The 14,400-nt window shown below is 42.6% G+C and overlaps 1 protein-coding gene and 1 long non-coding RNA gene across 2 annotated transcripts in view; both read left to right on the forward strand.

Annotated features, from left to right (window-relative positions):
• Positions 1 to 2,423: 2,423 nt before the first annotated feature.
• The window catches only part of FY (Transducin/WD40 repeat-like superfamily protein), a 55,302-nt gene continuing 43,325 nt past the window's right edge, over positions 2,424 to 14,400 (forward strand). The window contains exons 1-2 of the mRNA XM_077361704.1: positions 2,424 to 2,797; positions 12,781 to 12,872. Of these exons, the coding sequence (XP_077217819.1) occupies positions 2,617 to 2,797; positions 12,781 to 12,872 (273 nt within the window). The 5' untranslated portion in view covers positions 2,424 to 2,616. The remainder of the gene's footprint in view (positions 2,798 to 12,780; positions 12,873 to 14,400) is intronic.
• LOC143852313 (uncharacterized) lies at positions 2,812 to 9,488 on the forward strand. Its single transcript, XR_013236764.1, has 3 exons — positions 2,812 to 5,081; positions 5,315 to 5,704; positions 5,860 to 9,488. It is a non-coding gene; the product is annotated as an uncharacterized LOC143852313 (long non-coding RNA).

Genomic DNA, 14,400 nt, shown 5'->3' on the forward strand with positions numbered 1-14,400 from the left:
CGTCATAGAGTGGGCCACCGAAGACGACGAATACAAAGGTATGGTGGAATGTTACGGTCCTAAGTGCGGGCCCGCTTATGTATGGTACTGGGTGGGACCCAATTTGGTATGGGACAGATTTAAAGGGCCTTGCCTAAGGCGTTCGATCAGCTTTGGAGCTTTTGGTGTATAGGTAAGGTACCTAAAATTGAGCTTCTTCACGGTGGTTGTTTGGCGGGAAAATTGGCAACGATCTAAGGATGAGGATCGTACGGTCGTGCCACATGTAGGGACTACCTAAAGATCAATGGAAGCACAACACGAAGAGACGTTGGCAGCTATGCCATAAGGGTGGTGTAGGAGAAGCTTTTGAGTGTGGGACTGCTATTAAGTCACTGAGAGTGGGTTTCACCTAGACCTGGCAAAAAGTGACCCAGACCCGCGGGTCCATCTAGCCCGCTAGTAATTTACGGGTCTGGGTCACTAAATTAGTGACCCGTTGAAATTTGACCCGGCCCGTATGGGTCCCATCAAAACTGGGCCGGGCCGGGGTGCCCATAAAAACCCAAATAATTGAGATTTTATATGGTGAAGGCCTTTATAGTCCCATATTTTTCAAAAAATATTGTACGGACCACATCATAGGATGATCTAAACCGTCCATGTGAACGAACACAATGCAAATAGGTTGTGCCCCAAAAATCATTTTCATAGGATGATCCTAACCCTCCGATCTATAGAGGTTTCCATAAACAATAATATGCAATTCCTCCATAGACAAGAGAGCTAGGATCATGTGATGGAAATGATTTTCTGGCCATAACCTATTTACGTTATGGCCCATCACATGGACGGTTTGGATCATCCTATAGTATGGGAATAAAACAGCAAAGGGTGGCCCCGCCCATACGCGTGGGGTCCGGGTTCACCAAATTCTGTCCCCAAAAATTTCCGAGTCAGGACGGAGTGCAAACTGCATAGTGACGAGTGACGACAACAAAACTAAAGACATTGGATAGACTTTACGACTCCCAAGAAGATGCCTAGCTGTAAATACCTGAACCTTTGATTGATTGGGCCACTTCATCTCTACTTTTATGGTCTCTACTTGCATCTCTTGGCAAATTCATGGATCAATTATCGTTTTAGCCTTTAAGACAGTTCTTTTTATATTATAAGGGGTGGCCACGGAAGATAAAGCGGGAAGAATATATCATTTCACGATATGACATACTCTTCCCGCTTTTTTACTTGGGGCAGCCCCCTCATAAATACCCTAAGGGGCTGTACCAAGTAAAAAAGGGGCTGAATTTATCACTTCCCGAAATTTTATACATAAAATGTGGTCGTCTAGAACTAGACCTGGCAAACGAGTGGGTCGGGTCGGGTCGGGTTACCCACGGGTTGTGGGTCAAAATAACCCGCATTCCTACGGGTCAGCAACCAGTTGACCCGTATGCAGAGCGGGTGGGTCGGGTCGACCCGAGGGTTACCCGCATTTTTTTCCAAAACAATGTTTTTTTTTTTTTTTTTGCGGTGATAAATTCACCCCCTAATTTTCAAAATGGACGGTACAGACTACACCATAAGATGATCCAAACCGTCTATTTGATGGGCCACAACGTAAATAGATCGTGCCCCAAAAATCATTGCCATAGGATGATCCCAACCGTCCGATCTATAGAAGTTTCCATATTGTGAGTCTCTCTTTGGATTGGAGGGTTAGAATCATCCTATGCTAATGATTTTTTGGGCACAACTTATTTACATTATGGCCCATCAAATGCACGGTTTGGATCATCCTATGGTGTGGGCTGTACCGTCCAATCGTCCATTTTGAAAAATAGGGGGTGTATTCATGCATAGTAATGCTGCCCATAAGCAACTGGAAGCTGGGACGAGGTCTTGAGTCGATAAAGCCCATTTTTGCAAAGTACCAAATTAGTGATAGTATTAAATTTATTTAAGTGTAAAGATAAAAGTATAGAAGAGTAAAAAGAATAAAACCCCTTTTGTTTTGGCTTTTGATCGTATGATCTTAATCCTTGGTTTTTTTTCTTTTTAAATAAAACTAAAAATATTAAAAAAAAATCCACAAAACCTGCAGGTTAACCCGACCCGACCCATGTTTTGGCGGGTTGGGTGACCCGCGGATCGATTTTCACGGGTCACTAAAACTCCAACCATTACCCGCAAATTTGCGGGTGGGTTGGGTCGACCCGCGGGCACGGGTCGGTTTTGCCATGTCTATCTAGAACTATAGACCACAAGGTGGGACATTCTATTTAACAGACAGTGGACCACATAAGGGCGGCCAGGCACTAGCCGTCCCGGTCATGTGTCCTGCCGCGCGTCTTAAATCATTTCCGTGAAAGTGCAAACGATCCAGATGCAGAGGCTACTTTAGTCATTTGGTATTTACTTATTCACAGCCCCCGTCTCTTCCCTCTTCCAGCCCTAACCCCTAAATAACCCTTCTCCTCTAAAACCCTAAAATCACCTTTTGCTTCTTCTTTCATTTCTTCTTTTTCCCTAGTTTTCTCACTCCCTTCCTCCTATTAGGAGTTAGGGTTCTCGTTTTCCTTCCTTTTCTCCAGTTAGGGTTAGGGTTAGGGTTTACCTTAGTGAAGTAGAATCATGATGTATGGAGACCAGCAACAACAACAACAGCAACAACAACAACAACAACAACAGCAACAACAGCAGGGCGGAGATTTTCACAGGGGTCCGCCGCCACCGCCGATTCGACATCCGTCGGCTTCTTCGTCCACTCTCCCACCAGATTATATTCATCCCAATGCCCCTCCTCCCTACGATCGTAAATAACAAAAAAACAAATCTCTTTTTTGTTTTGTTTTGTGTGTTGATGAATACAAGCTTCAAAGTCTAGGGTTTAATGTGTTTGATTGCCTCTTTTTATCTTCTTTTAGGTTATCTTTTTGTGCGGTTTGCTATTATGTTGAAATTATTTATTTTTTGTCTGTAATGGGAAATGACTGAATCTTTAAAGTTGGCCTACAATGTTGGAAATGCAGAGCAGCTAAAGTTCACAATTAAATTAATTATCAATGAGCCCTACGAGTAGTTCTTGAAGTACAAATCTCCAAATCGACCAATGTTCAAACAAATGATAAAAATAATCAACATAGTCTCTGTGTCAATAACTCCTGAGTGAAATTGTTAGAAGGTATTAGAAGATGTATTACATAGTGTTACATAGCCTAAGGGCATTGTGGGCATTTGTATGTTCTCTTTCTATATATATATATATATCCAAGTAAGGGAAAGTGGGCTACACTTCTTCTTTTTCTCTTCTTCTCATCTCATTCTATATCATGGTATCAAAGCCCTAGGGGTTTTTGTGCCCTAGGGACCATTGGAGAAGCCCCCCTTCTCCTTCTCCTTCTCCTTCTTTTCTCCATTCTCTGCCCAGCCCCTCTCCCTCGCCCCACCTCCTCCCTCCCACCCAATACCGCCCCACGTGCCCCTCTTCCTCTTTATTTATTTATTTATTTTTCCCAACCTCTCTCTCTCTCTCTCTCTCTCTCTCTCCCACACAACTCTCTCTTTCTCTTTCTTCCCTTTTTTTTTCTCACCCTCTCTTCTTATCCCTCATAACCCCTTAAACCCTTAACCCCCCCTTCCTAAGTTTCTAACCCTCTTTCTCTCTATGGTCTAAATTCCTTTTCCTTTTCTTTTCTTCTTTGTTTGCGACTCCGACCTTTCATCTTCTCCATTTTTGCCCAGAGGCCATATTATGTCTTCGTTTTCTCCTCTCATTCGTCGGAGTCGCGCCACATTATCTCGCCACACATATAGGTCTCTTTACGCTCTTGAGACATTCTCCTTTCCATTCTCTCTTGCCTTGCCGTCATGTGTTGTGTCTATTTCACCTTCGTTCCTTCTATGGAGCTCTCTCCTGTAGAAAATTCCTCTCTCGGACAACCCCCCTTGCTGGGTGTCCCTCTCACACACACGGCTTCTTCTTCTTCTACCCATATTTCCTCTTCATCGGGTGATGCCTCATTCCTCCCGATGACCACAGTCAAACTTGATGGTTCCAATTACATGAATTGGAAAGTGGTGGTGGAGGTTTATCTCATTGCCAAAGGAGGGTCTACACCATACGTCGTGACCCTCCTGAGACTTTGGATCCCACCTATGAGCAGTGGGAGACAGATGATGCTCATATCCGTGGTTTACTCTGGCAGAGTATGATCCCACAGATTTCAGGGACTATGATGCAGCTTCCGACTGCAAAGAGGATTTGGGATCATACTGCAGTTATGTTTTCCGGCGTGGGTAACCTCTCCCGTATTTGTGGCACATATTCTGAGTGGATGCATCTTCGGCGTGGCGACACCCCTCTTTCTACATACTATGGCCAGTTCGTCTCTCACTGTCAGCAGCTCGATGTTTTCATGCCCTTGACGATAGACTTGGCCGTAGCCGCACTGCAGCGGGATCAGCTCCGAGTTGTTCAGTTTCTTGAGACCCTGGGCCCCGAGTTTGTCTTTTCGCCAGCAGATTTATGGTTCTGGTACTATGCCTTCCCTCGAGGAGGTCTACCAGCGGGCTCAGCAGTGTCTTGGTGCAACCTCTCTTACTCATGCTGTTTTTTATGGTCCTGCTACCGCGGCATATGCCGCAGGAAATCGGTCTGCCCGTGGTGGTGGGACTTTTGGCCGAGGCCGTGACTCTAGCCGTGGCCGTAACTCTGGTGACAGGGGGAATAGTGGCCGCCCTCGTCCATATTGTACACATTGTCGGCGCGAAGGGCACTGTGATGAGACCGTGCCGGCCACTGTGATGAGACCTGTTATGTGCTACATCTTGAGCGTCGTCCTCTATAGCCATTTCATTTTGGGCGCGATCAGCGCACCTTTCTACTCTCGACGACTCTGACCCTCGTGCATCTTCCTCCGGCTCCAGTCTGGCTGTCCCATCTTTCACTCAGGCCGACTATGATGAGCTCCAGCGCCTACGCTTGGCCGCCCACCCTCCCAGTGCTGGCTTTGCACAGCCAGGTAGCACCCCTGCCTCTCTTCTTAGTCGCTCGAGCTCTTGGATTATTGATTCGGGAGCTTCGAACCATGTGACAGGTACTTCCTCATCACTCAGTTCCTTTAGCCCTCTTTCATCTCAGTCTATTACCCTCGCTGATGGCCGCACTACTCCCATTTCGGGTACTGGGAGTACCTCTCCCTATCCTGGTCTTACCCTCTCCTCTATTCTTTGTGTTCCTTAGTCTCCCTTTAACTTACTTTCAGTCAGTCAGCTCACTAAATCTCTTAACTGCTATGTCTCATTTTATCCATCTTACTGCTTATTTCAGGATCTTGCGACTGGGAGGACAATTGGTAGAGGACGTGAGGTAGATGGGCTGTATCGTCTGGATGGTGTTCCCACCCGTTCCATTTTACATAGCTCCGTTGACGCTTACCAGTGGCACTACCGCCTTCCTGACACAGACCTTTCTCTTCCCCTCCCAGCCCTGCAGACTCCTCTCCTCTCCCCTCCTGTATTGGTTCCTGAGACTACTCCTGTCTGGGATCCCTCCTCTTCACTACAAGCTCCTGAGGCTACTGAGGCTCCTCCTCTCGCTCCTCCGCAGACATATCCTCGTCGGTCGAGATCTACAGCTCATCCTCGTCGCCCGAGATCTACAGCTCCTCCGCCCTCGCCCTCGCCCTTGCAGCCGGAGATCCCACCCTCTACATCTCAGGTACCCATTTTCCCTAGTTCTACTTCAGATTCTCCCATAGCTTCTCGTACCCGTTCTCACAGTACTGCTCATCCTATTTCCTCTGTTGTTTCATATTATTTTCTCATCCCTATTTTTCAGAGTTTTGTTTCCTCTTTGTCCTCTGTTTCTGCCAGTCTTTGCCAGCTGCTCTTGATCATCCGGGATGGCGTGCGGCCATGGATTTTGAGATGCAGGCCCTCCAGGCCAATCAGACATATGAGAGTTAGTTCCTCTTCCTCCTGGGGCTCGTCCAGTTGGTTGCCGCTGGGTTTATGCCGTTAAACACTTACCTGACGGTATTATTGAGCCCCTTAAGGCGCGGTTGGTGGCCAAAGGATATACTCAGACCTTTGGTGTTGATTATTTAGAGACTTTCTCGCCGGTGGCCAAGATTCCATCGGTTAGAGTACTTCTCTCTCTTGCTGTTACACATGCCTGGCCTGTGCATCAGTTAGATGTCAAGAACGCCTTCTTACATGGTGAGCTTATCGAGGTGTATATGGAGCAACCTCCTGGGTATGTTGCTCAGGGGGAGACGTCTTCCTCAATATGTCGGTTACAGAGGTCTATATATGGCCTCAAACAGTCCCCTAGAGCCTAGTTTGGACGATTCAGTGATGCTATCATGCGATATGGCATGAAGCAATGTGCAATTGATCACTTCGTCTTCAGTTCTTATTCTACTACTGGTTGTGTGCTATTGATAGTATATGTCGATGACATCATCATTACAGGCAGCGATTCAGAGGGGATACACAGGCTGAAAACCTTCTTGCAGAAAGAGTTTTCAACCAAAGATTTGGGTCGTCTCAGATACTTTCTTGGCATTGAGGTGGCATATTCTACTAGAGGTCTCTCCCTCTCACAGAGGAAATATGCTCTAGATCTTCTTGAGGAGACATGTCACCTTGGAGTGAAACCTGCGTCTGCTCCCATGGACCCAAATGGGAAACTCTTTTTAGAAGAAGGAGATTTATTAGATGACCCTGGCAGATACAGGAGGCTGGTGGGTAAGCTCATATATTTCACAGTCACTCGTCCGGATATATTTTTTGCTATTGGTGCAGTCAGCCAACATATGAGCTCACCTCGTACTTGTCACTGGGCAGCAGTGATTTAGATTCTTCGCTACTTGAAAGGAGCGCCAGGGAAAGGCCTCTTATTCAAGAAGCATGGTCATACCAGAGTAGAAGGCTTCTGTGATGCGGACTGGGCAGGATCTCCAGCAGATAGAAGATCCACCACAGGATATTGCACCTTTGTTGGCGGCAATCTAGTGTCGTGGAAAAGTAAGAAGCAGGACATATTCTCCAAGTCGAGTGCCGAATCAGAATATCATGCTATGTCTCATACCAGTGGAGAGCTTATTTGGTTACGTTCTCTCCTTTCAGAGATTGGTTTCTCTTCATCTGCTCCAGCTCAGCTTTATTGTGACAATAAAGCTGCTATTCATATAGCTACCAATCCGGTCTTTCATGAGAGAACCAAGGATATAGAGGTTGATTGCCACTTCATTCGCCAGAGGATACAACGAGGCGAGATTCATGTTTCTTTCACGAGATCAGCTGATCAGTTAGCTGATGTATTCACAAAGCCCTTAAGCTATACAAAATTGAGTGGCATATGTAACAAGCTTGGAATGTACAATATATACATTCCAGCTTGAGGGGGAGTGTTAGAAGGTATTAGAAGATGTATTACATAGTGTTACATAGCCTAAGGGCATAGTGGTCATTTGTATGTTCTCTTTCTATATATATCAAAGTAAGGGGAAGTGGGCTACACTTCTTCTTTTTCTCTTCTTCTCATTCTCTAACAGAAATATTGAATCTGGTGATATCAAACTAAATTAACTCCACACTCACCCGGATCCCATATCATACGCCGTGCCTACTTGTTGGAATCTGAAAAAGACATAGATATAACAGAGTGAGCTAATGCTTAGCAGTTACGAAACCACTATAACAGTTGGATCAAGCATGCATACAATACATGGTATAAAGCATGATAAGTTCATCATGAATATGCCCTAAATATTTATCATGGAAAGAGAACGACTTTTTAATGGTAAAGTTTAACCACGATGCAATTGTACGCAAAAAGCCATGCAACAATCAATTGTTTCCATTAGCCTACACCATGGTCAGTGCCACAGTCCCAACTGACAGGTAAAGGTAGTCGGTTTAACGTGTTCACTGCCAGTGTCACATCCCCATTTGCAGATAACAATACCATAGATACCACGATAATCCCACAAGTGCACATTTGGCTGATCTATGCGACCATGTGCCGGTGCCACAGCTCCGCTGACAGATAGGAAAACCCAAGATGTGGGTTGTCTAACGGCATGCATGATCAAATCACGACCCAAAGGCCAAAACAATTCCATGATACTCATGCAATAAAAAAGATCAATAAACCTTTAACACCGATGATACACAGATGCTTGAGCCAATTTTTAGAAATAACACGCTTGGAGAAATACATACGACATAATTCATGCTAAAAGATACATATCTTTTCTAAAACATGCTTGTGAAGATAGATCCATGGTATCGAAATCAGCATAATTTAAAATCCCAAGAAATGCACAAAAATATTCATCAATTCAATGACGAGTTCGAAAACACTGTTATAAGATACATATCTTTTCTAAAACATGCTTGTGAAGATAGATCCATGGTATCGAAATCAGCATAATTTAAAATCCCAAGAAATGCACAAAAGTATTCATCAATTCAATGACGAGTTCGAAAACACTGTTATAGGGAAAAGGCACTTACATAAATGTTGTTAAATTCTCCTTCACAATCAAAATCTCTTAATCATACCACCGCTTAGAATCACCCTACAATCAAGATCAACCATAAGTTACTTTTTGTGCACTTGAACAAGTTGTTCGGGCGAAATCGTGCCCCGAAAAATGACCCCAGAAGGTCAGCTTGGCCCGGTCGACCGACCGAAGGTTAGTGGATTTTTCCATAACCCTTTGTCGGGTTCGGTCGACCGACCACCACCTTTGGTCAATCAAACCTGCGATCCTGGGTTTTCTCCAGATCGCGTGTTCCTTCCTTTTTTAATGCAATTTCACTTGAAAGCCTTGATATTTTAACTCGGGAAAAGTCCCTAAAATTACTATTTTCATTATTCTTTTCATCCTTCTTCGAGGAGTGGACATAACGAACTTTGATGGAAATCATGCATTGAAAGATTCCCACTAGTCCATAAAAGTCGCCAGACTCTTACCAAACTATGGCTGGCGATGAACATAAGGCCATGCGCCTAAGATTTACTATTAAACTACCTACTCTACATATCATTACGAGATTAAACAATATTAAACATTATCTAGTGATCAGATATAATCTCTTACCTCAGAAACCGTGACTCTAACTCTAGGAATCTTCCTTGGAAGCCTCTCCCTCTTCTAAGGTTCATTCTTTAGTTCTCTCTCTAAGGTTTTCTTTGGAAAAAAGTGATGAAGTATGGGGCTTAATAAGTATTTATATCTACTTAACCCTAGACTAATGTAAATTGTCATTCCTGTCCTCTTTTTTAAATTCCAAAATTTCAATTATACCCTTTAGGGTTAACTGGATGAAAACGTCCCTAAGGTTGGGGCGTTTCAGCCCCCCCTCCCCCCTCCCCGAGAAAAAAATTTGACCTTGAATTTTAAATAGATTGGCATACCCTTGAAAAGGTTGGGGTATTTTTCCTTCATCTCTTCCTCTTGTTCCCAAGTGGCCTCTCTTTCGGAATGATTTCTCCATTGAACTTTTACATACAGAATAGTGCGTCTTAATTCTTCATCTTTCCTCTCTACAATTCGCACTGGCTGCTCATCATAAGTTAAATCTTCTCTCAACTATAAAGGTGCCCATTCAAATACATGACTCGGATCTGCAGTGTACTTTCTCAACAAAGAAATATGAAACACATCGTGTTCTCCAGCCAACCTGGGTAGTTATGGAATTCTGTATGCCACTGAACTGATCCGCTCTAAATTCTAAAATGGTCCCACATACTTGGGACTCAACTTGCCCTTGATTCCAAATCTAACTGCCCCCTTGATCAGAGAAACTCTCAAGAACTCATGGTCGCTCGATTGGAATTCCAATTCTCGTCTTCTGGTATATGTAACACATTTGGTGACTTTAAGCTGTCCGAAGGCCCTCTCGATTATTCGCACCTTCTCTTCCGCTTGCTGCACCATATTTTGCCTCAAAAATTTCCTCTCACCTACATCGTCCCAACAGATAGGGGGCCTACATTTACTTCCATACAAAGCCTCATATGGGGCCATCTGAATACTTGCCAAATAATTGTTGTTGTAGGCGAACTCCACTAGAGGCCCCTGTTTACCCCAAAAGTCTTTACAATCAATGATACATACTCTCAACATGTCCTCAAGTATCTGGATGGTCCTTTCAGACTGACCATCTGTCTGAGGTGGATACGTTGTACAGAAACTCAACTTCATTCCAATGGCCTTATGAAAACTCTTCCAAAACTTGGATACGAATCTTGGATCCCTATCGGACATGATTGATACTGGGACTCCATGCAATATAACAATTTCCTCTATATACCGTTTTGCCATTTGTTCCAAGGTAGCGCCAACCTTATAAGCCATAAAGTGCTCTGATTTCGTCAGTCTGTCTACAATAACCTAAATGGCATTATTCTTCTTAAGTGTCCGAGTTATGCCTGTCACAAAGTCCATCGTAATATGCTCCTATCCATAGTTGTCAAACTCTTACGAGTCGTACGAGTCAACTCTCGAATTGAGTTGAGTCGCCGGGCTTTCGAGTCGAGTCGCCCATTCGAGTTGCCTCTGTCGAAAGCTCTTACGAGTCATTTGGTGACTCTTACGGGTCGACCATGTGAGTCGCCTCTGTCGAAAGCTCTTACGAGTCATTTGGTGACTCTTACGAGTCGCTCCGAGTCGAGTAAAAAAACTATGACTCTTACGAGTCGAATTGAGTCATTGGGCTTGAGCTTTCTTGCTTTGATGGTTGAAAACTTGGAAGTAGGAACTTAAAACTTAATTATTATTGTAAGTTACAACTATGTAGTTATTTACTAGTAAATGGGTGGGCCCCACGCCATCAAAACACGAGATGTAAATTGGCGGGCTCCAGTCTATTGCATAGGTTTGGGTAGGGACACCTTGTCAATAACATTAGGGGTAAAATGGCGGGCCCCATCAATCCTAGGCATGGTCATTAAATATTGGACCCCACCTCATCGTAGCATGAGGTGTAAAATAATTAGTCCAAACCATTCAAAAAAGAAGAAGAAAGTTGGTCCTACGGTGTATGCATGGGTTAGGATAGAGTTGATGGGCTCATCGGTTCAAGGGTAAAATAGTGGACCCAACCCATGTTATTCTTGGGTATAGAATATGGGCTCCACCCCACCCCATCAAGGGATCAAAACATGATGTAGGGGAAAATACTTTCCTGGAAATTTTTTTTCTAGAAAAGGTGAATGACATTTGGAAAGTTACGTGCTTAGTATATATTATGGATGGATACTTTTGGCTTAGTGCTTTATCTATGTGCAATTGGGTTATATTTTTTTTTACATGTTTCATCTTTTGAGATATAATGATATTTTTTTCAACTACATTTCTACTCTTTTCAAAAACTCTTACGAGTCATGAGTCATAAAATTAAGAAATTGAGTCACGAGTCGAGTCACAGGTTGACAACTATGCTCCTACCTCCACTCTGGAATGGGAAGGGGTTCTAACTTCCCTGTTGGTCTCTGACGCTTGATATTCATTTGCTGTCACAGTTCACACCAAACACTGAGCTACATATTGTGCTATCTCCCTTTTCATATTATTCCACTAGAGATTTTCTCTCAGATCTCTGTACATTTGTTGCCAGATCTCTGTACATTTGTTGCCTCCTGGATGAATCGAGTAACTCAAGCTATGAGCTTCTTCCATAATCTCCTTTTTTTAAATCTCCATCGTTGGGTACACACAACTGAATGTCAAATCACAAGGATCAATCTTCTTGAATTTTGAATTCTGACTTCGATCCATTTATTACATTTGCTCTAATCTTCTGCAGTTGTTCGTCCACACTTTGGGCAACTTGATTCTTTCTATTAAAGTAGGCTGAACCCTTTGGTTCGTTATCTGAGCTTTTAATCCATGTCTCACCACGATAATTTCCATTCTCCTTATGTCTTCCAAATATGGTTGTCTGTAAACAATGCAGACAATTTTCCTTCGGACTTCCTACTCAAGGCATCAATGACTACATTCGCTTACCCTGTATGGTAGCTGATCGTTAAGTCGTAATCCTTTAACCGTTCCAGCCATCTCCTCTGGCGCATGTTTAGCTCCTTCTGAGTAAAGATATACTTTAAACTCTGCAACCACTTCATATTGCTCCCCGTAAAGGTAATGTCTCCAAATTTTAAGAGCAAATACTACAGCTGCAACTCCAAGTCATGGATGGGGTAATTTGCTCATATGGCCTCAATTGCTTGGAAGCATATTCCACAACTTTCCCGTGCTGCATCAGAACACACCCCAGACCATTCTTAGACAAATCTCTGTATATGGTAACGCCTCCACTCCCAGAGGGAATCGTAAGAATAGGGGCCATTACCAATTGATTTTTCAACTCTTCATTAGTGTCTCTTAATTCCTTTTCAGAAGCAAAGCGATAAAAAAATAATGCCCACAGTAGAAGGGTTAATCAGCTTTTCTGAACTATAATTTGTTCATTGTGTAAATGCATCTGCAGTTGCATCAATATATGGCGTTTGCAGGGGCTTCTCTACCAATTCGGTAGTCTGGTTCCAATATTTTGATCTTCTGAAGAAATGATCCTGTTGGAAATCTTTGTTTGACATGTGGCTTATTGTTAATTTTCATGTTAAAATTCTGGCATTGCTCCAGGGTCTGTTTTGTGCCTTTAGCATTTGTAACTTAAAAAGAGGGTTATTTAGACAATGCAAATTCTTGGCAAATAAGGATTGTATCTAGTATTGCTCTTTATATGTTTACATTTGCTCTGATATATGTGTTGCAGCGCATGGGGATGGGTTTGCTGCCAAAAGAATTAGGAAGCTTGTCCATCGGCGAGCTGTTGATTATACTAGCACGGTTGTTCGTTATATGCAGGTGAACATTTATTATCAAGGCAAATGTTGTGCATGGGTTTACGGACATATGTTATATGCTTTGAGCATTCCAACAATTAAGTTGCAGAAGTCCTTCCCTAAAATTTGATTTGAGCCCTTGCCTGGTATTCGTACCTTGTAATGTGTGGGATGCCTTTTGGTCTTGTATAAAACTCACTGGGTAACCTTTTACATGATGCGAGCTTTCTATTTTCTTCTTTGACGAAAACCCTCAACAGAAAAAATGAAAAATAGCCGCAGCTTTTCTGTGTGGGAAACTGAAGAACCCCGTGATGTAGTTCCATGTCTGGAGGCTTCTATATTTATATATGACTAATAGGATGCCATTAAAAAAATATATATGTATGACTAATAGGATTGCAACCAGTATGGTTTGTTATTATCAAAGCACTTTTATCCGAGAAATAGACAAGGCAATGACCTCTCTAGAAGTTTTGCAGTTTGGAATAGTGTATAGATTTCTTTCATCATGCTAATTCAACATTATGGATTAATTTAATTTTTAGTCATGTAATCTGGAATATTTGGTAAGATGTTGTCCATACTATAATTTTGAATATCCAAATGTCCCTGAAACAGAAATGTTTAATACTTGTTGCTAAACATTGTTTTGAGAACTGAATATAGTAGAGATATTAGTAGGCCAATAAACTTGGAAAATTTCCACTCCCATGTGCGATGCATTCTAAGCTCAGAGGTCTTTTTCTTTACTACAGGAGTATAATCACTAATCACTGGGCAATTGAAGATATGTTTAGAAATCCCACTAAAAAAATTGGTTCTTGTACTTCATCTTTTAGAAAATTTGGGACTTTGAGCTAAATTATTTTTGAATTTTGAATTGGACTGTTTGGAGGTATGGAGTTGAGTGACATTTGCTCATCAACTGTGTGATGATACCAAATGAGCAAGTCTTAAGGTGTTTTTTAAGATGGTTTGAGGTGATATCAAGATTGATGTCAAATTAGCAATAGTGCCATCGCAGCTTTGGGGTTAGAGGACAGTAGAGTGAAAGCGTTTATGGAGGTAATGGGTTGCAAAATAGATTCCAATATCTTATGTCTTAGTTGGTTTTTTCCACCCTGTCAAATCCTTTTGGGTTCTGGTGAAAGAAAAGGAGACGAAATTGTGATGCAGAATAAAAATTACCTTCCCGTTGGAGGTATGATAATACTGATTTAGTCTTCATTGTCAAAACCTTCCACTTACTTTCATGTTGCCTTTCAATATACTTGGAGTGGGGGTTGGAAAAATTGAATTCCTATGGGAGAAGAGGGAAGAGGGTGTGCCCGGTAGAATTTTACGTGTTTTGAAGTCTAAAATAAAATATTGATAAAAAATAGAGGATTGCAATTTTTTCCATATACTTAGGTGGGAAATGTATGCAAACCCAAAATAAATGGAATTTGATTTGAGATTCCTGTGATAGGTGGGAGGTATAGTGGCATGGAATTTAATTGTTTGTTAGTTCCTTGGGACTTTGGAAGAGGTCAATGCATCTAGGTTTG

Source organism: Tasmannia lanceolata, unplaced genomic scaffold (assembly GCF_043159265.1).
Source record: "Tasmannia lanceolata isolate RefF3 unplaced genomic scaffold, GAP_Taslan_0.1 ptg000003l, whole genome shotgun sequence".
Lineage (NCBI taxonomy): Eukaryota > Viridiplantae > Streptophyta > Magnoliopsida > Canellales > Winteraceae > Tasmannia > Tasmannia lanceolata.